The 25,512-nt window shown below is 35.1% G+C and overlaps 3 protein-coding genes across 19 annotated transcripts in view; 1 reads left to right on the forward strand and 2 right to left on the reverse strand.

Annotated features, from left to right (window-relative positions):
• LOC123681260 (actin-binding LIM protein 1) overlaps positions 1 to 2,192 on the forward strand; it is a 47,800-nt gene extending 45,608 nt beyond the window's left edge. For 10 of the 13 annotated variants that reach the window (XM_045619553.1, XM_045619556.1, XM_045619555.1 and 7 more), the window contains one exon: positions 726 to 2,192. In XM_045619553.1, coding sequence (XP_045475509.1) covers positions 726 to 839 — 114 coding nt within the window. In that variant the 3' untranslated portion in view covers positions 840 to 2,192. The remainder of the gene's footprint in view (positions 1 to 725) is intronic. The other 3 variants (XM_045619558.1, XM_045619557.1, XM_045619561.1) reach the window with 1 other exon arrangement.
• A 247-nt stretch (positions 2,193 to 2,439) lies between these two features.
• LOC123681262 (COP9 signalosome complex subunit 5) lies at positions 2,440 to 3,877 on the reverse strand. Its single transcript, XM_045619562.1, has 5 exons — positions 3,602 to 3,877; positions 3,318 to 3,552; positions 3,071 to 3,265; positions 2,750 to 3,017; positions 2,440 to 2,695 (listed from the first exon to the last, which is right to left on the reverse strand). The coding sequence occupies exons 1-5, from the start codon at positions 3,748 to 3,750 to the stop codon at positions 2,502 to 2,504; spliced, it is 1,041 nt and encodes a 346-aa protein (XP_045475518.1). The 5' UTR covers positions 3,751 to 3,877; the 3' UTR covers positions 2,440 to 2,501.
• A 1,532-nt stretch (positions 3,878 to 5,409) lies between these two features.
• On the reverse strand, positions 5,410 to 24,678 carry LOC123680020 (WAS/WASL-interacting protein family member 2-like). 5 transcript variants are annotated; one of them, XR_006747470.1, is made up of 10 exons: positions 19,239 to 19,394; positions 17,377 to 17,564; positions 16,329 to 16,472; positions 15,748 to 15,944; positions 10,621 to 10,855; positions 10,391 to 10,564; positions 9,919 to 10,175; positions 9,641 to 9,836; positions 8,072 to 8,143; positions 6,071 to 6,271 (listed from the first exon to the last, which is right to left on the reverse strand). XR_006747470.1 is itself a non-coding variant. In XM_045617652.1 (9 exons), the coding sequence occupies exons 2-9, from the start codon at positions 17,552 to 17,554 to the stop codon at positions 6,189 to 6,191; spliced, it is 1,464 nt and encodes a 487-aa protein (XP_045473608.1). In that variant the 5' UTR covers positions 17,555 to 17,564; positions 24,500 to 24,678; the 3' UTR covers positions 5,410 to 6,188. The 5 variants fall into 5 exon arrangements, 4 of the variants coding, with proteins under 4 accessions (XP_045473608.1, XP_045473607.1, XP_045473606.1 ...); XM_045617652.1 differs by lacking the exons at positions 8,072 to 8,143; positions 19,239 to 19,394 and adding an exon at positions 24,500 to 24,678 and having other exon boundaries at positions 5,410 to 6,271; XM_045617651.1 differs by lacking the exons at positions 8,072 to 8,143; positions 19,239 to 19,394 and adding an exon at positions 21,635 to 21,913 and having other exon boundaries at positions 5,410 to 6,271.
• Between the last annotated feature and the right edge of the window lie 834 nt (positions 24,679 to 25,512).

Consider the following 25,512-nt stretch of genomic DNA (forward strand, 5'->3'; position numbering starts at 1 on the left):
TGGCAAAGATTCTTAGGTCCTACAGATATCGATTAGTTGTCGATGTACCCTTTTTGATATCTTTAAGAATAATCTATGTCTGGAGGACCCTAAAACACATTTGATAGACTAATTGGCAATATGAAAGATGAGAGTTCTTTTAATTTGAGAGGATTTGAAAAATAACTCAAAAAGTCTATAATTATGAATCTAACCTAAGTTGCATAGAATCCCTGGTGTGTGTACTGATTCGATTTTGTTTCAAATTTTTTGAGCTATCCACCTGTTGCTTTGGTGTTCTGCTGACCAGAGTTCTGTAAGGTAGCGTTTTTCAGAAATTTTCGAATTCCCGCCATCTGCCTGGGGCCATTTGAAAATGAAAAACTGATTTTAGACACTGCACACTTTTACAATAAATTACAATTCAGTTCCTATCGGATTTTTAATGAAATGAATGGAATATAATGGTAGAGTGTGGAAGATTGTTACGAGCATAGAATATAAAATATTATTGTTCTATACTCAAAGGTCACGAGAGCTGAGATTCGAGAGAAATGTCAAATATAAACGATGTATGCGCCATCTGAAACTGACGCGATCCCTTGAAATCAAGTAAATATAAATCTGAAAAATCTCCCGTTTTGTCTGAAAGTTTTACAGGTATAAGTAGACACACCAGGTTTTCTATGCATCTTAATCTAACCTCACTACCGGATCTGTGCTTCAAATGGTTGTGTATTTTACAGAGACATCTGTCGGACGCAGAGTTTGAGACACTATTCCAACTGTCGAGGACCGACTTCTACAGGTTGCCCCAGTGGCGGCGGAACGAACTGAAAAGGAGGGCTAGATTATTTTAAGATAAATACCATCACGCTTCTTCTAGATTCATAGGGCTCTACTATAGTCGACAGCTTTCAAGGCTACTGTTCACGCTGAAAAAAGAAAATCATTAAAAAAAAAAGAATCATCATCCACGCTGGTCAGGTGCAGCTATTAAAATTTGACTCGTTGGTTTCAAGGATGAGTTTCGTCACTTGATCTGAAATGTAGAAGAAATAGAGAGTGTGCTAGTTATTCAATTAGGTTTGTAAAGGAGGTTATGTGGAATTCAGATCAGGGGACGAAACGTTAATAAAAAGATAAGCTATAAATGATATCCGAATGGTACATAGAGTATATTTTAGATATATAAATGTTGAGGAAGCATTATTTGGTAATTTTTCTTAATCTTGTTTTTCGTCTGGTACTATTTTATTACCATGTGAGTAATATTACTGATTGGAGATATTTTTATACTTATTTTTTTGCAGTGTACACTTATTTATATTTAAGCGAAAGATATACTCTATCCAAATTTACATTTCCAGATATACTTTGATATTTTTGAAAATTGATATTTTCATCTAGTGAAACTTGTGAAGCCCAGAGGTCTATACATTTTCTTCTCCTTTATTATTTCAAGATTTAGAGCTTGACTATGTTTTACATTTTGCTACCAAAAATTACTCTTTCATTGTGCAATATTGACCAAACATAAGTGGAAGTTTCTAAGATATTTCATGTTCATATTGACGCATTCTTATCTGAAATGGTACCGATTTTTTTTATTGATTGGACCAAGAAATTTTTCGAGGTATATTGTAATATCCGATTCATATCTTTAGGAAATTGATCAGAATTTTTTTTTCACCTACGTTTGTACGAAATATTTTATTATTTTCCTAGAATAAGTACCACTTGTATCTAGCAATAAGATAAGTGTAAATTTCAATTTTGAAGTTTTACATCAAGATTGCTTTTATTGTACTTTTCGCTTCTGGGCTAGTCGAAAAAACTGTAAAACATAACTGATTTAGTATTATGGTGTATATTTATGTTTATAAAGATATATTATCTAATATATTTAAAAATTTTGTTTCTTGATGCTCAATGATTTTTTCCTTCAGATTTCTCCACCAAAAAATCTTTCAAATATCGAAAGAAACAATTCGATCATCTTGTTTGGAGACGATGGAATTCAAGGAATAAAATTCATTGGCCTTTTTGTTTTTTTATGTTTTGTTTTGTGTCTGTGAGTTTTCTCAGAATTATTTTCTGACCAAGTTTTTTGTAAGCGATATTAAATCTGTTCTAGACATATATCAAACTGAATGCTACCTAAGGTACTACAAATTTGTTAAGCACATCTTCAATAAACAAATATTAATTTATGTGAGATTTTATTCAATGTTTTGCACCTATAAAAAAAAGACGGTTCTGAGGAAAAAATTTATCAACTATTTTACAAGGTTCTTTGTCGAAAGTGAAGGTTGTGTTGTTAAAAGAAAAATAAATCTCGGCATACATGAAAAAAGAAAGTTATGTTAAAATAAATTCAAGTAAATATCAAACAAGAATAAAGATAAACAAACTTGAAACACTGTTAAATTCTGGAGGTGAAAATAAACGACATCATCATCAGATCAAATAATAATTTTAATTAATAAAAATAATTTAAATCGAATTTCATACAAATCTAATCAATTATTGTTTTTTGGGTTACAAACGTTGTTAGTAGAAGTGCTATTGAATAATCTATCTTTAATCTTCTGAGCCATCAATCCGTGGATTATTTCAATTGTAGTCTTGCAACTATCCTTTGTGGCCTTAGATAATTTATCTTCAGTTCTCTTTTCGTGTGGATCATTGCCCCCCACCATGAAACTGCCTCGACCTTGAAGTTAAGAATGATTAGTCGTATAATATTTGATTATATTTATTACCATACCTATAGCTGATTCACTTTGCTCCAATTTCTCCGACAAATCAAATATTTGCCCTGTTGTATAATCTGCATTAGTAATTAACGAAGATGAACTCAATGTATTAACCCAGTACTTATTCCACAATGAATCAAGTAGTCTTCTATCTAAAGCAGATTTAAAGTAAGATACATCTAAAGAGTAGTATTGTTTACAATGAACCCCAAAATCTTCGATTTTATTCAGTGGGATTGTTTGATATTCGGAAGGTTCTTCATTTGGTGGTTTGTATCCCTACAAATTAAAACGAATAAAACTGAACATATAGGAAATATAAGTCTGAATACCTTTGGATAGGTCCTAAACGCTCCCAGACATACTTTTCCAGCAGAAATTGTTCTTACTGGATCAATGACAATAGCAACAAAAGGCTCTTGGAAGTTTTGATTCAACATTTGAGTGCTAACATCTATTCCTGAGAGCCAGCAGCCATAACCAGGATGACTGTGGTACCATCCAATAGCGTTTTCATGTCTTTTAACCTAAGAAGTAATCAGAAATAATGAAAAACACTTCTGAAAGTTCATTTCTTACTAGTTTGGCAGCATCGATATAGGAACTCATATACTCATAGGCTTGAGCTTGGGCATTCACCCTTGTTTCGGTACCTTCAACAGGTAAAGCGAAAGAATCCATAACAATCATTGTGTTACCATCAACCTTTCCTAAAATAAGCCCCATAACTTCCAATGTGCCCCCTGATCTAGCATGCATCACCATTTTTAGTAAGGCTAATGCTGAAATTTTAATATCCTTGAAGAAATGAGGGCTGAAAGTTAAAAATTAATTTTTGATACAGAAAATTGGAACAATCATACTCTTTGTCCCATGGCTTAGCGGCCAATATATCTTGCTGTTGTTTTTTATCATATCGATAAATTTCATCTACAGTATTAATAACTTCCACTTTATTTGTCAATTCCCAATTTTTTTGTGCAATTTGCTTTTGACTCTCTGCTTTCGCCATCCTAGATTAGTGAATTATCAACAGAAGAAGATGTTTTTGTTTTCGGCTAGTGAATATTGTGAATTATAATATTTTCAAGATCATTCAACAAAAGTCGAAAACAAAGTTAAAAAGTCAAATTTTTCATAGAATGGGAACCAAAGAATACTATGCGGCATTTAAAGAGGGTCTGGTCTGCCCTCTGGTGGCAAAAATCAGAGGCTTGAAAATGGGAAAAATGATGCTCTATAACAGTTGTGTGAAAATTATGCTTTTAAGGTGTAAAAAAATTTTTCTGGTAAGAATCGATGCCTGATTCGGAATCTATGACTCCGAAACCCTCTAAAACATTCATAAAAAGTTCGAATTCAATCGGTCGATTTTTTCGGAAAAACCAAGACTATAACCTTGGATATTTTTTCGCCAAAAAAAGTTTTTGTTTCCGATCGACTTCAAAATTTGATATTATGAAGAATTTTTTCTGCTGAATCCGTATTTGCAATCAGTTCCTCCCTAGAAGTCCCCAATTTTGAGTTATTTCGAATTTAGTGGGAAAATTTGGAGGGGGTTTGGTCTGCCCTCTGGTGGCATAAATCTGAGGCTTGCAAAATGAGTATGCCTGCCCCACAACTGAGACTTTTTATTAGTGTAAAAACTGTGCTCCTGAGGTGTAAACAAATTTTTCTGCTAAGAATCAATGACTTATTTGGAATCTACGATCTTGAAACCCTCTGAAATTATCATAATCTAACCTTGGATAGTTTTTCGCCAAAAAAAGATTTTGATTCAGATCAACTTCAAAATTTGATATTACGAAGAATTTTCCATGCTGAATTGCCATTTGAAATCAATAACTCCCCAGAATTCCTCAAAACTAAAATATTAGTAGTTTTGTGTAGGCATTTTGAAAGGGGTTTGGTCTTCTCTTTGATGATCAAAACTGCGACATTCCCTTGAATAAATTCCATAAAACAAAATTTTTGGTGCAAAAATTTTAAAAACGGAACTTTGTCCACACCGAATACAAATCTGCAATCAGTTTACTCCTAAAATGTGTCAATTTTCGGATATTTCGTGTTTTGTGTAAACATTTTCAAAAAAGTTTGATTGGAAAATGTTTTCACCGATGAATCTTAATCCTTATGAGGCAGAAGTGACAGCATTCAATTTCGTCCGTTTTTCTTTAAAATTCCAAATATTAAATTTAGTAGAAAATTTTCCTGTAGCGCCATCTCTACACAATTTGCTGAACTTGTTCTTAGCACAACCAACCACGATTAGAATCCTGTAACGTGTACGGCATTACCTAGGTGTGGTTTGGGCTACTTTCACTAGATGGCGCCTAGAAAATTTGGTGGATGCGCTATATTGAAGCGCATCCGCCGAAAAGATGTATGATTTTAATACCATTTGATAATAACATTTTACGAAAAGAATTTCTGATCAGATCACCTTCAAAATTTGATATTACGAAAAATCTTCAATCCAGAACATCTATCCGCCAAAAGATGTTGACTTGGAACTGTAACACAGTTTGTTTTTGGGTTTTGGCGAAAATAAATTTTGGCACTCCCTGATTCAAACTTATTCGTGATTTTTTCTCTAGTGTGTATTCTAGCATTAAAAACATGGAACCCTTACAAGAAGAGGAATTGGATAAGTGAAATTAAACCTATAAACTTCAGCTTGGTAGTAATCAACTTTATTGGTATCAATACTTTTATTCTAAATGTTAATAATTTCAATAAGTTATCAATGAATAATTTTCATTAACAGAACAAAAAACTTGTTTAAACCATATTCACATGGACTGAATACCATCATCTTCTTTACTAGGTATATATACATATTTATTTGGTATACAGTTAGAAATTGACTAACTCTTTGAAGTTAAGGCACTACAAGATATTTTGTTGGATGACTTCCTTATAAGTAGAATATTAAACTCTTTTTTTTTAATGATTGGTAAATTTCACTGTAATCTAACAGTCTCTAAAAGTAGTCATATATTTACACTATCATTTTACTGGATATTTCAAGAAATAAAAACTGAAGAGGAATATTTCAGTACTTGCAATTTGTAGAGATTTTCAAAAATATGTTTTTGTTCACTTTTAATATTTTTTTATAGTCTCTGCAAAAATGACTGCAGATAAAAGAAAAGAATGGCTTTGACAGAAAGGCATATCAGAAAGAACAATATTCAAAAGGTACTGTAACTATGTAAAAAATTAAATAAAATAATAAATAAGATTTAAAAAAAATCAACTTACTGCCTAATAAACATCGATAGCGTAAAAGCTACTCAAATACACTTACAAAGTATAACTTGATGACTATACTCTTTCAAATCACCATTTTATATCACGATTATCTCTATCTTTTCCATTCGTAATTTTCTGTTTACATCGACAGAAATAGATTTGAGCAAAAATAATACTTAAGAAATATTTATTTTTTCAACAGCCGGAAGGCACATCCCAAAGTCGGTTATTCGGAAGTAACGGCGATGGTGGAGGAGGGGCCTGCTGTTTATTAACGACTAGAAAAAAATAATTAATAGTTATGAAAAGTTCGGTACATTGTCATTGCAGGATCTGCACAAAATTACAAATAGACCTAAATGGTGTGTCAATTCTATCGATCAATCACATTTCTGTCCTGGCAGTCTGTTTTATCAACTCTCCAAGCAAGGGCGTAGATATTTTTTTTTCTTAGGGGGGTAATCGAAAAAAAAATTTTTTGTCGGCAACGTTTGCTCATATTTGTAATATGAGAAAAAGGAGTTTGACAACGAAGTTTGAACCAAATTACTCGAAATAAGTTCTTTTATTACCAATTCGGTTGTCCTCACTTTATACTGGATGTTCCTAAATTAGAGTTACGGAAGAAAATGAGATTCCTTGGATAATTTTAAGAATATTATTATTATTACTATTATTATAATAAAAAGACCCATGAATATGAACCTGCAAACGCTTTGTTTTCGAGATACAGGATGTTTCTAGTGTGTCGTACTTTTTAGTGATACTTATATCAGTTTATCAAATCTTTATTAATCTTCGCTGCAGAGTGGGCAAATAAGTACCAAAACTTATAATTAATTCATTCATTACAGCTTACTAGCTGTATGTTTATAATAATTTGGATTTTCCTGAGGATTACAAGAGAACTGTTTGAAATTTTTTCCTCGAAATCTATAGCAGATACGATAAAACTATAACAAACCAAAAAGAGTAGTGCTGGACCAGAGTTTATTTTTACATTTTTCTAAACTACTAGCGGTTCACCAAAAAATAGTTCTGAAGGAAAGAATCAGGCACCCTTCCAGAAAAAAATATCACCCTGTAGATTTGCATTCAAAATTAGCATATCACATGATGAAAACTTCAAATTGGAATAGCTATGGCCAATTCAAATTAAATGTCTTGTGAAGGAAAGGTTCTTTGAGAAAAAACCTTAACATTAACACCTGTATCTCAAAAACAAAGTGTTAGGACTTTTTTCTTGAAATGATCCGAGAAATCTGTCGTTTTCATTTGTACCTCCAATTTAGGAACACCCTGTAGATATAGTCAATTCAAAACTAATGTCACAAATAAATTACAATTTGAATGAAACACAATAAATGGTAGAACACATCCCAGACAATTTTTCTATGCGAATTTTTCAGTTCAGTTCTTTGATAACTACAGTATTGAAATCTTGTGACGAAAATGATACAAAAAACCGAAAACAACGAGTAAGTGTACACCGATGAAGAATGCGAAAATCATAGATGGCAAATAAGGGGCGATGCCGAGAAAGCGGATAGATAAAGGAAAATAATAAACCGCGGACATAGACGTGCTCGTAGTGCAATAAAAGTACTCATCTTGAAAGCGATAATAAACTTATAAACCGCAAAAGGGTCCGAATTTTTACTGCTGTTTGGATTTCAAAGAAAAGTAAAATGATTATTGGTTCATTTTATGGGAAAAGTATCCTTCTTCGTCTTTGCGGTAATTACTTCCAGTAGCCCCCCATTTCTACGCCCTTGTCTCCAAGGAATTTAACAAAAATATAAACAAATTTTTTTTCCAACCAACACACCATTTTCAGCCTGAAGTACTTTCAAATTATGATATTTACAATGCAGGAAAACATAGCATGCAAAAAAAACGAAGAAATAATGATGCAACAGAAGATAAAACATTTCACCGAATTACAAAGGAATCATTAAAAAAAATTAATAATATAGTTAGTTCAAAGTTGCATAATTTTTTCTCGGTAAATATTTACAACGAATCTACAAGCTTACTGCTATGGAATACGCTACAGAAATAAAAATAAATTGAATTACTTATATTGTTGTTAGAGCTTGCTCACATACAAATGAACATGCAAGATGATGGATGTTTTTAGAACTCCGATCCTGTGGTGGAAGAAAAATATAAATTATAATGTCAAAAAAAAAAAGGAAAACGAACATTGTAATAATGAAATGAAAAAGTCAAATACAATTAACAATAAAAATTAACATGAAAAGAAAATGTTTTCAACCACACCAATTATTTATAGTTAGTCGAGCTGATTTAAATGCTAGAGAATCTCAAATTTTTAAACTTGAAACTTTATATGTTGTCTGTTGGTTTCGTTAAGTTATATTCTTGCAAAAAATCAACTCTTTTGGGTTAAAATATTAAGTCGCAGCACAAATCAACAATTTCTTTCCCATATTAACAAAGTACACTTTCAGTATATCGATTTATTATTATAATTATATTATTTGTTCTTTTCTTCCAATAAATAAAGAATTATATACGTATATTGTTCAATAGACACAGCTAGAAGGAAAATCTCTCCTACGTAACTGAAATGATAATGTCGCATCCTTTTCTTCACTTCCAGATGAGTTTCAACCCAGCGGTGGGGAATGAAGTGTCAATTTGACGTTTCACTTACGCATCTGCAATGATGTTTATGAAAGGATTTAATAAAATTAAACACAATCCATTTCAAAATATAAACATTCAACATGTAAAATAAGAAAATGAAAAAATTGCATCCTGTAGAAGTCAACTACGTTTTTATCAGAAGCAGATCTTTACTACAAAGTGGTTTTTTTATATTTCATCATCATCTGAAGCGAATATCAATTTTTGCGCGGTAAAATATAGTTATATGACAAGATAGTATCGGTATAACATTCAACAGTAGTTGGCTATGGGCCAACGTATTTACTTCAAATTGACGTCATCGTAAGTTCACCCAATCCCATTGATATCTCATCGAGTGACAATAGCTTTGAATTAATTCAATTTTCAGACCTTTTTTTGAATATTTTATAACAAATTTTTTATCAAATTAATGTATAATCTTCAAGGTCAAAAAAAAGGACATATCCAAAGTGCCAAATAGACTATGAATGTTTTTTCCAAACCTTATGTTCCCAAACTTATTGCAAACAGAAATGTTAAAGTAATGAGAATGAAAAATGTCGATGTATGATTTTCTTATGAGCACACAAAAATGATCGTTACAACTAAACCGAACCCATTAAGAAAGAATGTAGGCTTAAAGTACAGGTTAATAAACACAACGAATGTGATAAATAACATCATTAGTGATTTTAAATCGAATTTCAGTGAAAAACCTTATGAGCCCTCGCAACTACACAAAAACAACAACACGAATCAAAAATGCACAGTGTGATTGAAATTTTATTGCACAGTGGGATAAATCGACAAAGAGAAAAAAAAGAACACCAAAATTCCCGCGAGAGAGATGAAAAAAAAAACCAGTAAACAAAACGAAACAGACAGAACATGCAGGTGCTTATTCGTTTCGTCTCCATGTGTGATATCATGCTGCTATCACTGCGACTCACGTACAAGACAAATACCAGTGTTAGTTTGCAACGTATACTGACCTTGTCTGTTCGAATAGATCTTGAGAACGTTCCTGAACGGAGGCGGCTTCGGAAAGGAGGTGGGAGACTTGAACATTTCCTTGAACCGTTCGTCGAAGTCCAATATGGACTGCTGCTTCTTGTAGGCGTGGTTTTGGTCGCGCATGGACGAGTTCCTCGGCGGAGGTGGAGGAGGAGGAGTCTGACTAGACGAGAACTACAAAAAAAAAAGAAAATTAGTTAGGCGAAGGCTCAAAACATGTAAAATTTCAGCAAAACTGAAATTAAAATGCACTTACACTCAATCCCGAAGACTTTGCTGGCAAAGTCTTGTGTGGAGGAGGCGGGGGAGGGGCGTGGTTTGGAGGAAGAGGTAACGCCCCTGGGGGAGGCGGAGGGGCGTGGTTTGGAGGCTTCATCAACGCAGTCTTGGAGGGTGGCGCCGGAGCGGAGAATCCCTGCTGTTGGCTGTTCGGGGGCGTCCCCGGTATAGAAGGGGGCGGGGCCGAAGGTCGGCCGTTCAAGGTCATCCTTGACCTTGAGTTGAGGTTGTTACCTGGACGAAAAATTGTTTTACTTAGAATCTGATTATGTTTGGTAGCTTTTCAAAGGATTATCGATGAATATGGAAAAACTGAATTGACATATCGATATGTCATAATGGATCCATAGAAGAAAAAAGAAAAAGAGATAAACTGAAGGAAGAAAAGTTTTTCGAAGATCAACAACAGGAATGTTAACTGCAAATAGACCAATTGCAATGTTACCAACCTATGGAATGGCTCAGCACAGAGCTCATGTTTCGTACAGTGCCGTACTTCAAGGCCGTATCTACGGGCGAGTCCAGAGGCTGAACCGGGGGAGACCTGGGGGTCTTCAGGCTGTGGGCCCTGCTCACTTTGCCGTTGGTCACCAACCTCTTGGGGGGACTGGCTTTCGGCTTACCTGAAGATATAAAAAATTAGAAAACTAGTCGATTGCGTTCAACGTGTCTGGGTTACCGTTCAAGATAGGCGGTTTGGGGGCCAAGTTAGGCTTGCCGTGGTTGATCGATCGCGTGGAGGCCGATAGTACCGAAGCGGGCGTAGGTGGCGCCGCATGCGTGTCTAAAGAGCTCAAGTTAACGTTGCTCTGGGTCTTCCTGTGCAGAGAACTGTGGTTCGCTGCAACCCCGCTGACAAAGCCACTGCTCGAATTGCTCTGCTGCAAGGAAAGGTGGTTGAGCTCAGCCGTTACCTGGAAAATGAGAAGAAAAAAATCAATAATTTAGTATAGATGAGCTTCAGTATATTTTTTTAGAATACATTTTGAGGTGGCCCACTAGGATGTCTATTAAATGAGTTTAAAATGAAATTTCTATGGATTAAGACGTTTTATTAATCTATTCTGTATGTATTCAACATTTATTCAAATTTAAAGTGGATAGCTTAGGTTGTAGATGCTACTTTTGTTATTGGAAAGAAGATGGAAAGAGAAGAACTTCGTGTGCTGATAAAATATTGATTTTTGAAGGGAAAAAATACAGTTGAAGCAAAATCTTTGCTTGATGAAGAGTTTCCGGGGTCTGCACCAAGAAACGCAACCATCATTGATTGGTATGCTAAGTTTAAACGTGGTGAAATGAGCACCAGAGACGGTGAACGCAGTGGATGCCCAAAAGAGGCTGTTACCAACGAAAAAATCAAAAAAGTTCACAAAATAATTTTGAATGACCCTAAAGTGAAGTTGATCGAGATAGCAGACATTGTGAAGATATCATCTGAACGTGTACATCATATCATTCACGAATATTTGTACATGAGAAAACTGTGTGCAAGATGGGTGTCGCGCGAGCACTCAATTGATCCAAAGCACCAACCTGAGCAGTGTTTGAAGCTATTCAAGTGCAATAAACCTGAAATAAATCTGAATTTTGCGTCGATATGTGACAATGGATGAAACATGGCCCCATGATTTCACTCCGGAATCCAATTGACAATCAGCTGAGTGGACTGCACACGATAAACCGAATCCAAAGCGAGGAAAAACTCAACAGTCAGCTGGCAAGGTTATGGCATCAGTATTCTAGGATGCGCAAGGTATAATATTCATTGATTACCTCCAAAAGGGCCAGACCATCAACAGCGATCATGATACAGCGTTATTGGATCGTTTAAAGGATGAAATCGTGAAAAGACGGCATTTGAAGAAAAAAATGTGCTGTTTCATCATGACAATGCGCCTTGTCACAGATCAATGAAAACAATGGCAAAATTGCATGAATTGGGCTTCGAATTGTTTCTGCATCCACCTTATTCGCCAGATCAGGCACCCAGCCCCTTTTTTTCTGTCCTCAGACCTCAAAAGAATGCTCCCTGGAAAGAAGCTTAGCGCCAATGAAGAAGTAATCGCCGAAACTGAGGTCTATTCTGAAGAGAAAGACAAATCGTACTACAAAAATGGTATCGAAAAGTTGGAATATCGCTATAATCGCTGTATCGCCCTCGAAGACAACTATGTTGAATAATAAAATCGAATTTTGGCAAATAAATTTGTTTTACCATGGTAGAACGGGTAATTGTCAACTGTCCTGTTAATTAGTTTGGCAGATACGGCTGATTGAAAAGCGCCCATTTTCTCCAATAGAACTGTGTAACAATTTAAATTAATCATTAAATTACGCACGCATAAATCTAATGACTCAGCAGCGTTATCCGAATTAGCAACATCATAAATTACGCTGGCCGTACACGGAAAAATCATTAGGATACAACATTAGATCATTGGTACCAACAGTATAACGGTGAAATTGCAACCTTCAAGATTCGCCAATTCAATCAGCATCCTTGAAAATAGTTTTCCACGAGAAATATCGAGAGAAACACAAGATAACAAGCCAATTGAAAAGTCCTCGGTCTACCATAGTAAAACACATTTTTTGGCAAAATTCGATTTTATTATTCAACATATTTGCCTTCGAAGGCGATTCTGCGATTATAGAGATCTTCCAACTTTTCGATACCATTTTTGTAGTACGATTTGTCTTTCGCTTCAAAATAGGCCTCAGTTTCGGCGATTACTTCTTCATTGGCGCTAAATTTCTTTCCAGCGAGCATTCTTTTGAGGTCTGAGAACAGAAAAAAGTCGCTGGGGGCCAGATCTGGCGAATACGGTGTATGCAGAAACAATTCGAAGCCCAATTCAGGCAATTTTGCCATTGTTTTCATTGATTTGTGACACGGCGCATTGTCTTGATGAAACAGCACCTTTTTTTTCTTCAAATGGGGCCGTTTAATAACGATTTCATCCTTTAAACGACCCAACAACGCTATATAATAATCGCTGTAGATGATCTGGTCTATTTGGAGGTAATCAATGACTATTATACCTTGGGCATCCCAGAATACTGAGACCATAACCTTGCCAGCTGACGTTGTGTTTATCCCCGCTTTGGATTCGATCATCGTGTGGAGTCCACTCAGCTGACTGTGGATTGGACTCCGGAGTGAAGTGATGAAGACATGTTGCATCCATTGTCACATAACGACGAAAAAATGCAGGTTTATTGTACTTAAAGAGCTTCAAACACTGCTCAGAACCATTAACACGTTGTTGCTTTTGATCGATTGTGAGCTCGCGCGGCACCCATTTTGCACACAGCTTTCTCATGTACAAATATTCGTGAATGATACGATGTACACGTTCAGATGATATCTTCACAATGTCTGCTATCTCGATCAACTTCATTTTACGGTCATTCAAAATTATTTTGTGAACTTTTTTATTTTTTCGTCGGTGACAGCCTCTTTTGGCCGTCCACTGCATTCTCCGTCTTCGGTGCTCATTTCACCACGTTTAAACTTAGCATACCAATCAATGATGGTTGATTTCCCTGATGCAGACCCCGGAAACTCTTCATCAAGCCGAAACTTTGCTTCAAATGTATTTTTTCCCTTCAAAAAGCAACACACGAAATTATTTTTTTTCCTATCTTTTCTCAAATAACAAAATTAGCTACACTCACAACGCAATATCTCACAAACTAATGGCCGGACTACTGTCGAATTTTGACATGTATCGTTTGAAGGTTGGTACTAACTAAAAATCATAAGGATTTAATACTAGCACCGCCATCTGTACACCAGACCGGAGACTTTTCAATTGGCCTAATATTACCATGAGAGAAAAACGATAAATCATGTTTATAATTTTTACGCTCCCACAATTAATTATAATAATAAAAACCGCAGAAATCGCCATAAAAATCATGCATTCAAATTGGGATAGTAAAGTCAGGATAATTACCTTCTTAACCGATGTAGAAACAGAACTGGACTGCGGCGTTCCTTAACAGAATATGGCTAAAATTGCAGGGGGCCAAGAAACAATGCTTGCATTAATTAAATCTGCAGATAGCGCGTGATTGTGAAATATTCGGCCTGCATAATCAATTCTATGGACAAAAGAATGGGATATCCAACCGCAGTGCGATAATTGGCTGTTTTATTCGGATTATTAGGCAAGGAAGTAGGATCGCGAAACAGTCCCATGATCTTGATCTGGTTTCGACAATCTCATCTCGAGATTTTACACGGATTGAAAAAATATATTAACTGACAAAGAAACTGCAACACCCAGAAGGAGCTGTTTAAATTTAATTTTTTTTTTTTTTGGTAAAACATAGATAGTATAGCAAGGAGTGAATTATTGAATTTGGAAAAAAAAACAAAGGGTTTATAATTTTTTTAAATAAATTTCTTAATAATGTGTTTGTCCACCGCGATTATCTATACACTCCCCAACACGTCTCGGCATTGATGCAATAAGATGGTCTATTTCTTCTTGAGGAATACAATCCCAAGCTACCTGTACTTCAAGTCTCAGACCCGCCAAAGTCCGTGGGGGCTGGGGTAAATTTCCAAGCCTTCTACCCATGATGTCCCTAACATGCTCTATGGGCGAAAGATCGGGGGATCTGGGCGGCCATGGCAAAAGATTCACATGGGTCGCTTCGAAAAAGTTCAAACTAACTCTGGCAACATGAGGTCGGGCATTATCTTGCTGAAATATTGGATTCTCGAGCCGGTTAAGGTAAGGGAAATGGCTCCACTATTTCTTGAAGGTAACGCAGCGCTGTCATGTTACCTCGAATAAAGACTAAAGGTGATCTACTTGCAAGTGCAATAGCACCCCATACCATAACGCTTGTTGTCCGGTGAACTGAGGTTCACGTCTTTCTCCCCGACTTCATCTAACCCTTCTTCGGCCATCATGTGCACCCAAGGAGAATCGAGATTCATCAGAAAAGACGACCTGATGCCATTCACATTCTAATGTTGACGTTTTCTGCACACCACTGTAATCGTTGCCGGCGATGCTCAACCGTCAGAGTCAACACAAGATGGAGTCGATGATGCTGCAGTCCAAAAGACTTTATCCGGTGGTAAACCTTACAGTTACAGGATGGCCTTGTTCTCCTAACCACTCATCAGCCAAAGATCGAGTTGACTCTAATGGCCATAAGTCTTATAAGTCTATCTTGAACTTCATTTGTGCCCCTTTGACGTCTGGTGCCTACTCTTCTTAGATTTTGGGCATTAACAAACCACGCTTGACAACATCTCATAACAGTAGTTGGGTTTCTGTTCGTACGGTTAGCGATTTCTCGAAATGACAACCCCACCTCCCGTAGACCAATAATTCGACCTCTTTCAAATTCACTTAGCTTGCTATAAATTCCACGTACACGTGCTCTAGGCATTTCAGCAACAACTAAACATCGACTTTGAATCTCCTCGAACGGCTGGTTTATTGTAAAATTTAACATACTTGCAAAAAACGACTACAATATTTGAGTAACAAAAATTGTTTACATGAAAAAACCTTCACGATTTTTTTCTCCAAATTCAATAATTTACTCTTTGCTATACTATCTATGCTTTACCAAAAAAAATTAAAATTTAAACAGCTCTTTCTGGGTGTTGCAGTTACTTCGTCAATTAGTATATTTTGCATAGGTATTTTTGGTGTTGTAATATGTACTATCATCTCTCGAGAAAGAGATATGTGGCAATTTCCAAATGAAAAATTGTCTTTTCTTTTTCAACTCAACAAACAGTTCAATTGTCATTGAGAGGGTAGTTACTCACAATGTCTGCAGAGGGTGTCGGTGGAGGTGGTCCTCTGTCTCTGTTATCGTTAGCCAACTTCTTCTTGACTTCGTTTTGAATGCTGGCAAAGTTGAAGGTTGATGGTGCAGGAGGAACAGGTGATCTCTCTCTAGGAGTTTTTGCGTTACCATTTTGTTCGGAGCTATTTTGATTCGTATTGATACTAGGAGTTATTCCTGCAGATCGATAAGGGACTATTAAGATATTATTCCGGATAAGAAATGCAGAGATAATTAAGATAATTTCATAACATTCTTAAAATATGTAAACATTCATAATGGTTAATTTTTTTAAATTGTGTCATTGCTTGTTATACAATGATGCACTAAAACACATTAAGGTTGCAGACTTGAAAAAATTTCATTGAAAAAAAAAAAGAAAAGGGTCAAAATTTTTTCTAACAATCTTATAAAACCAAGTTTTCATCTTGCGAGCAGGTTTTTTTGTGTATAGGTACTTCCTAACATCCTAACTGCAATCTGATGTTGAAATAGTACATTTCTAACAAAATTGTCAAAGCACTAGATTCAACTTTATTTCAAGCCAAATCCTTTCCTTACCTAATCTATTCTTTGTAGGCTTGAGCTTAGGCATACCACCAGCGAACAATCCTCCTAAACCCATACCGTTAGGCATCGGAGGACCCCCATAACTTCCACCACCACTATTCCCAGTTGGGGCTGAATTCGAACTGGTTACTTTTCCTATAACAACAATAAGGATTAGTACAACGTTCTTCTAAATCGAATATAGAACATACTAGGTCTACAACCAAACAAAAATCCGAATTTACCCAAACACATGACCGATACATTTTTGAACATTCAAAAACTTTGACAGAAAAGTCATCGGACAAATGTTCTGTGGGGTCATTTCTCTATGAAAGCAATAAAAATATTCCTTCTGTGCAGAGAATGTGAATATTCTATGAACTGATCTTTCATTGTCGATGATTGAACTCTATACTCCAATGGAAAGGCTACTCCTGTGTTTTTAAGCAACAGTTTTAGAAAAAGAGTGCTTTATGTATTTCTCTCTTATTCCTTTAATGGTGAATGTTCAACCTTTTGAACAAAAAAAATGGCTTAGCGCACTCATTAGAGAGCACTTTTATTTAAATGCCTATTCCCGTTTGAGAAAGAAAGATTTTCAGAATTCATAACAAATGATTCAGTCCCTTCTATCTTCCAGAATACTTACTGCACTTACGTAGGTCATCAGCAATTTTCAATCTATTGGAACGACTGTTTCTAATTTTTAAGCTGTTTCTTCAATTCGAAATATCTCTGGCTTTATTAAATATTTTAGAGAGTTTTTGATATAGAGTAAAAGCTTGTGGTATCTATTTTCGAATAATACAGTATAACAAAGCATATTGGAAGGAATATAAACGAAAAGAGTGTAGTTAAAATTAGTTAAAGGCACTGCGACATAGAGGGAAATACCTCCAGTATTCATCTTCCCTTTCCATGTAACGTACAGAGTTCAATGGTCAATGTATGGTGTCAATATTCCAAGAATTCATTGTTCTATGTCCACATTTGTCTATGGGAAACATCGAAACCTTATTCTATGCACCCAGAGTGACAGATTCGAATTCAAACCCACCTATCACGGGGGCGCTCTTGTCGTTCGTCACGGCCTTCTTCAATTTGGTGCCCCTCTGGATAGATTTCAACAGGGCGGATCGATCATCTGTCGACGATTTTGGCGGATTGAAGGCCACCGGAGGCGCCATCATGGGAGGTGGCGGGGCCACCGGGGGTGGCGGTGGTGGTCCAGGCATCCTGGCCAATCTGGAAGGCAGAAAAAATCGGTGAGAATTGAATAAACCATAGAGAAATTATTGCGGATATCAGATCAAGGTATAATGAACCACAGAAGGTGAACGAGTTTGATTCGGGATAAATGAGACCATAGAGGATAACGATTCAATAGATTTCTGTGTAAGGTTCGATGTTACAGGGGGCAGTCATTAATTAACTGTTCTTAGCTGGGAAAATTATTTTAGAACTGATTTTTTTTATAAGGTTATTTCTAAACTTTGCGTTGTGTAATGTTTTTATCAAGCATAGGTTGGGAAGTTTCTACCAGTCATTTTATATGCAATATCCGATCTGGAAGCTAAAATTTCATAATAAAAATGAAGTTTTCGGAATATCAGATCAAAATAAGCGTTTTCCTTGTATCTACCAAAGCTGTGGTGGTTTATTAATGTATGGCTTGATCGGGAACTAACGAACAGACCTAGGAATGTACCGAATACCTAACAAAGCGCAAGCTTTCACCGCAATCGAATAAAATCTTGCGGCTCGAAGCTTTCACGTAGATTCGTCTTTCCGAAAATTCGAAATTAATGAATCATGCACTCATTAAGTGTTACAGAAGAATTGAGACGGTTTCCGGTCTAGAGACTTCGATTTGCTGGAACGGAAAATAACGCTTGGCTTTTGTTCACCGAAAATGTCGATGTTTCTTCATTTAAATAAGATTTTTTTCATTTCTATTACGGACGCGTTTTCAAATTTGTATTAACCTTCACTACAGATTGGGTAAAGAAGTACAAAAACTTATAATTAATCCGTTCATCACAGTCCATTAACTAAATCTTGATAATAATTTAGATTTTCTGAGGATGGCTAGAGAATTGTTTGAAATTTTTTTTTCGAAATCGGTAGCAGATACGACAAAACAATGAGAAACCGAAAAGTGTAATACTGCACCAACATTTCTCTTTACATTTTTCTCAACTACCAGTGGTATACCAAAAAAAAGTTCTGGAGGAAAGAAGTAAGCACTGTTCCAGAAAAAACATCACCCTGTATATTTCCATTCAAAATTAGTATATTTCATGATTAAACAATAAATTAGTATAACTGTGCCAAATTTAAGTTGAATATTTGTGCCTTGAGGAAAAAACTTCAGAAAAATAAAACTTTAACACCCTGTATATCAGAAACAAAGGGTTTTCGGGCCCATGTTTATGGGATCCAAGGAATCTGTCATTTTCGTTTGTAACTCCAATTTAGTAAATTTTCAACTTTGTGGTTTCAAGTTGTACAACTTCGTATATAATTGAATTTGTATATTTTCATCCTTAAAATTGGTTGGTTGGATTGGAGTATCAATAGGTTATAGCAACAGATCTTTGAAAAGTTTACAAGAAGAATTTAAGACAACAGACAAACATTCCAAGGTGTAAAATAAGAAAATATCGAAATTTCGTCCTATTGCAGAGGATCAATATTCAAAATAAAGAACATTCTAAAAACTATACATCAAAGACATAGTCCAGTAATCAAATAACAAACTTTCGAACTATATCAACAGTTTTAAATTCCACAATAACCAAATTAGTGAAAGACTTATACAGCCCGAAGGTTGAATCAGTCAAATTAATATCAACAGCAAAAATGATAACTTTCTAGTAAAACTACAATCAAGAATGACAAACAATGACATAATCATACCTCACACGTCTTTTCGGCCTCTGTTGACTCATCTTCAAAACAAAAAGATAAAAAACAACAAACAAGATGAAACACCAAAAACACACAACACAATCTTAACCTTCACAAAACTGTTATCAGAATGAAAACATTATTAAAGCGAACGAAGATGGTCAGAACATTCCACAACGCACAAACAGATGTTCGAAGAAATGTTGCAAATTCTACAAATGGACAAGACCATCCGTTTTCAATTAGGGTACCTGTACGGAGATTTTGGATATATTTCCAATACTGTCAATCCAATGGGTACTTGCCATAAGACGCTCGGACAGCGCGTTGAAATTTTGCGCATTTATAGTTCAACAAAAGAGAGAAAGAGACTTGGTTGGCTTGAAAAGGCTTCGTGCAAAGATGGGCTAGTTTCGAAAAACTCGACTTGAAAAAAGGCAGCGCAAATTTTTTACTGTTTTCTCATCTACACTAGTTTGATGAAAATGTTTCAATAACTATCACGCATATATCTAGTTTGACGCTGCTAGAATTGAACGTTCAGAAATCTGAATGGAATTTTCAAAAATTCATTATTCCGAAACAAGTGAAGCGAAGAATTTTCAATAAAGAATATAGTAATCAGAGTTTCTAGATTATGCATCGTTTTTCATTTAAAATTCCAATTTTTATAAAAAAAAAATATATATAATAAAATTTCCCCATTCCGATAATATGATCCACGCATTTTGAAGGCAAAAAATTCAAGAAATCAAATTTGAAAATATGAATATCCCGGAAACTTAGCAAAATATAATCACGAAATTAGTAACAATCATTGTAACGATGATACTGAACAGAATATATTCCACAGCAGAGTATCAGCCGAATCTATTGAGATTCGGAGTTACAGACTTTTTCAAAATTTTATTCGGATTTCGAAACTAATGAACAAAAGTTCGGATCCCGCCGCTTTTTAAGCATTAAAATTTCGTATATGAAACTAGGGAATTCCATTCTTCTAGCTTTTTGGCTTTTCGTCGATTCTGCCTGAAAATTTCCAAAAAAATCGATTTGATTTTCTTAAAAAAATATTTTGTGGTTCAGAGGGTCATCAAATCGAAAAAACTCGATTATTTTTCATGTAGAAGATACATAACTGAGCTTTTGGATAATTCACTCCGTTGAACTTCATACACAATCAAAATTTCAGTCAAATCTGATTCATAAACACTGAGCTATCGAAATTTAATTAAAAGAAAATATTTTTGAATCTTCCAATTAAAAGACAATCACGGAATTTCCTACGAAAAATCGTTTCAATATTTCGAAACTGATTTCTAAATTTCAGTTCGATCAAATTGGTATTTTTTCAGTAACCTAGAAAACAAAATTTCATATAGGTATAACTCCGAAACCATAGAACAGATATTGCCCATCAATGCACTCTGCCGAAATATTCAGACCCTAAACCTATCCAAAAAATTTGAAGACCCTAGCACCTTCCAGTCGAGAGTACACGTCGGACGAACAGAATTGATTTTTACCTCGAATTCTTCAAATCACTGACATTTTGGCACTGTTCTCCTGGATCAAGCGCGCATTTAGGAAACAAACATTTTAGTGTGAAATTTGGAGTTTTCTTGAACAATTTTTGTTTTTCGTGCATTTCAAAACTGAAATTAAGCAATTCGAGGAAATTTCTACTAGAATAAATTGAGTCATAGTCTAAGAAACCAATATCAATAACGATAAAATAATAAGAAGGGTTTTTAAGTTTGATTTTTTTCTTCATAGCACTTTCCCTTCACAAGATATTCAACTTAAATTTGGCATTAATATTCCAATTTAAAGTTTTCATCATGTGATATGCTAATTATGAATGCAAATCTACAGAGTGATATTTTTCTGGAACAGTGCCCGCTTCTTTTCTCCAGAAATGTTTCTTTGGTGGACCACTGGTAATTTAGAAAAATGTGAAAAGAAACTTTGGTCCAGTACTACACTTTTTAGTTTCTTGTTATTTTGTCGTATCTGCTACCGATTTCGAGAAAAAATTCAAATAATTCTCTAGCAATTCGCAGGAAAATCCAAATTATTATAAAGATCCTGTTAGTAAGCTGTGATGAATAAATTAATTATGAGTTTTGGTACTTATTTACCCAATCTGTAGCGAAGATTAATAAAGATTCGATAAACCGGTATAATCATCACAAAAAATGGAACTACAAGAAACGCCCTGTATCTCAAAAACAGAGCATTTGCAGGCCCATGTTCATAGGATTTTATTTTCTTGAAATTATCCAAATAATCTTAAATTTTCCTTTGTAACTCCAGTTTGAAACACCCTGTACAAACAAACCCCCAACTAATAATAAAATAGAAACGAAATAATACAATTATTCTCCACCAAACCAAATACTCACCAAAAATTTCCCAAATACGTCCCCTTTCGCTAACAGACTATCTCTATGACCGTCACAGAAACCCCGACGAGCACAGATCGAGGCGCGCGAAAACAGCTCTCATCGCCACTGCATATCGGACCGGATAAGTTCGACTTTTCACGCCCAACCAAACTGACACAGGAAGCGATTAACTAACGCACAGGACTACACTTCGGAGCGGGGCCCGTATTTTTTTCTCTCCTTGTCGACTAAAAACACAACAAAACAAGGTTCGCGGGTTTATCGCGCCGCGAAAAGCAAACGCGCGCCCAGACGATAACCACAGAAGTGAGTCACGGAAAAGGACGAAAGGCGCTTGTTTACGTTTATAGAGCGCGCATAGGAAAAAAATAAAAAAAACGAACACAGAGAACGCGTGGGGTGGAGACCTCGCTACGGGAGGATGTACGGGGGGTATCCGGAAAGTTTGGAGACTAATAATACGTGACCTCGATGTTTTGAAGGACGAAAATAGTGTTTATCGTTTTATTTGGAGTGTGTCACATTTATGGCGTAACTGAATGTTAGACAATAGAATATTCGATATTGAAAGAAATATTGTTCTTATGAATAATACAATATTTTATTTCTGGTATTTTTATTTCTGCATTTGTTTCGTAATACAGTGACTTCTTCAGGTGAGTATTACTGTATACTGAACCCAGTAAATACTCACCTGAAGAAGTCATGGTATGACGAAACAATTGTCGTAGAAATAACAATAGCGGAAGTGAAAACTTGTTTTTAGTCATAATTTCAAAATGAATTTTCAGCAAGTAATGGGTGCCGCGCGAGCTCACAATCGATCTAAAGCAACAACGTGTTAATGATTCTGAACAGTGTTTGAAGCTGTTTAAGTGCAATAAACCTGAATTTTGTGATATGTGATAATGGATGTAACATAATTTCACTTCGGAGTCTAATCGACAGTCATCTAAGTAGACTGCACACGATGAACTGAATCCAAAGCGAGGAAAAACACAACAGTCAGCTGGCAAGGTTATGCCATCATTACTGTAGGATGCGCAAGGTATAATCATTGATTACCTCCAAAAGGGCCAGACCATCAACAGAGATTATTATATAGCGTTATTAGATCGTTTAAAGGATGAAATCGTTAAAAACTGCCTCATTCAAAGAAAAAATAGGTGCTGTTTCAACAAGACAATGAGCCGTGTCAAAAATCAATGAAAACAATGGCAAAATTGCATGAATTCTGCTTCAAATTGCTTCTGCATTTACCGTATTCGCCAGATCTGGCCCCCAGCGATTTTTTCCTGTTCTCATACCTCAAAAGACGGGAAAGAAATTTAGAAGTAATCGCCGAAACTGAGGCCTATTTTGAAGCGAAAGACAAATCGTACTACAAAAACGGTATCGAAAAGTTGGAAGATCGCTATAATCGCTTTATCGCCCTCGAAGGCCACTATTTTGAATAATAAAATCAAATTTTGCCAAAAAAAAATGTGTTTTACCATGGTAGACCGGAGACTTTTCAATTGGCCTGTTAGATTATAGTTATACTGAAAACGAAATAATTAAATACAATAATACCTGTGTCATTTGCATTTTCATAACACTGCCTTGAGAGTTTTGTTGCTAATTCCAACATTTTTTCCCAATAAAATAAGCTAGTTATAGTGACAGTCTGCTCAGATTCGATTTTTCCTTGAAAAATCCTTGATCCAAAAGCTCAAGCGTACTATTCAGATGGTCCATATGTAAACCACGAAAAACTAGAATTCCGAATTTTTGCTGGTTTTTTTTCGTGACAAAAATAACGTTATACGGGGGAAGATCGATTTTTATCTTCGCACGACTCGACAACAACGCACAAGTCTATTTTGCGCGGCTGTGTAGGTGGTAGAACTATTTACGAATATACAAGCAGATGGCCATTTATGTGAAAGGAAAATAAACGATAATGTCCCATGGGTCGAATAGAAATATACCTGTATAGGATTCACCAGATGTTCATGAAAAAATACTACTCTAGTCTCTAGTTCAGTAATCGCCTATGACTAAGAACACGTTTCTAAACATTAATGGATTCCCCCCGTAATCCTTGAGATTGCTGACGACCACAAAGGAGGAGCAGAAAAAATTATCATCGCATTTGTCACAAACAGTATGAATCAGACTTACTGCGGAAATTGTGGTCTTAGGAGGTATTAACAGCGAAAACTAAACAATAATACCTAGCAAGATCAACATAAAGATACGAATTGGGAAAACACAAAAATGTGAATCATAGAACTAGATTGGCAAATGAGAGGGGTACTATATGACACTGAAGATTTGCAACTAGCCCAAAGAGTTTTACCTGGCAGTTTAGAATATATTACAGGATTATATAGTTGGAGTACAAGTTTCCAATTGTCATATAGGGTGATTCAAAAGTCCAGGATCCTTCGAATATGTTGAACTTAATTGTTTTTATTTATTTTGTACATTCTAAACAAGTTTGGGATAATAAGATAATATTCGAATGACCTTTATTTGAACCAGCGCTACAACCATAGAATAGTGCGGATAATTACAGAACTAAAACGATAAATAAAATCAGCTGTATAGATAAACAGTTTTTCGGATATGAATTAAATCACAAAGGTTTTCTTTCATCTTTAAACATGCCTATAAAAAGTAATTCTCAAGAATTTATCTATCTGGTAAACCTGAATAATTTTAGCTCATTGCAAATGCTAAAATAATACAGATTCTTTCTGTTATCACAACATGAAACTATTGAAAATTTATTGTTGGAATAACTGTAAAAGAAAGAAATTGGTCAATTAGATCAAATTAAATATCTATGTCAAAGAAAATTAACAGCACATCCCATACTTCTCACATTACATCCATTGAATGCATTTCTTCATTAAAAAAAGTGGAATTATCTCTCATTGTGGAATTCCATGAACCAGGGATATCAGCGGATAAGGAAACAAACAAAACAAGTATGTATTCAATTTCCACGTTTGAAAGTTCTCCCAGACAATAACACCACAATAATCATTACTTCAGTAATTTGATTACCAGACACTGATCAAATTTCAAGTATTTCATTCACACTACCAATGCTTTTGAGGACACAAGATCACTGAAGAAAATTCGAATTTCGGCGTCTTTTGGCCTTTTTCGGGAATGTACAAGGTCGACCAGGTTTTAAACACTGATAGGATCCAGACAGAAATAATATCAAGAAACTTTTTGGGACAGAAGGTCACTAAGAAAAAACTTATGGATTTAAACAATGCTGACATTAATTTTTGATTACCACTCAAATATGCAGTTTGAATACAGTACTACTTATTATAGAACATAACATTAATATTTTGTTTTAATTTATGCAGACCTGTTACTTGTGAATTTTAATTATTCAGCAGTCCCCGTTTGGATTGTTGTTCCATACAAGAAATTATAAAGAAAACATAACTGTTTCATTATATAATGTGGTCGATTAAACTGTTATCAGTTTATAATTGAGAAAATGATCAGTAAACATCTCAATGAGTCAAAAACAAGTATTAGATGAGTTAGCATGAAACTCAGTTTTTTCACACATAATAACCATAATCTCATAAATGTATTTTTATAAAGGTCAAATCTATCCAGTTAATTGTTTAGACAATCAATAAAGAGCTTAACGGACGGTCAATACATTGGAAAATTTGCTTAATTAGCTTTCAGGTGCTTCATCTACTTTTTCCTACATATGACATGTAAATATGGGTTGACAATGAGACTTACCACTTTCTCCGTAATTTATCACAAACGATCACGGCCAAGGCATTTTCCCAACTGCTTGAACTCACTTTGTGATATAATTCACCATCAACACATTTAAAAAATAATCG

Source organism: Harmonia axyridis, chromosome 5 (genome assembly GCF_914767665.1).
Source record: "Harmonia axyridis chromosome 5, icHarAxyr1.1, whole genome shotgun sequence".
NCBI classification, from domain to species: Eukaryota; Metazoa; Arthropoda; class Insecta; order Coleoptera; family Coccinellidae; genus Harmonia; species Harmonia axyridis.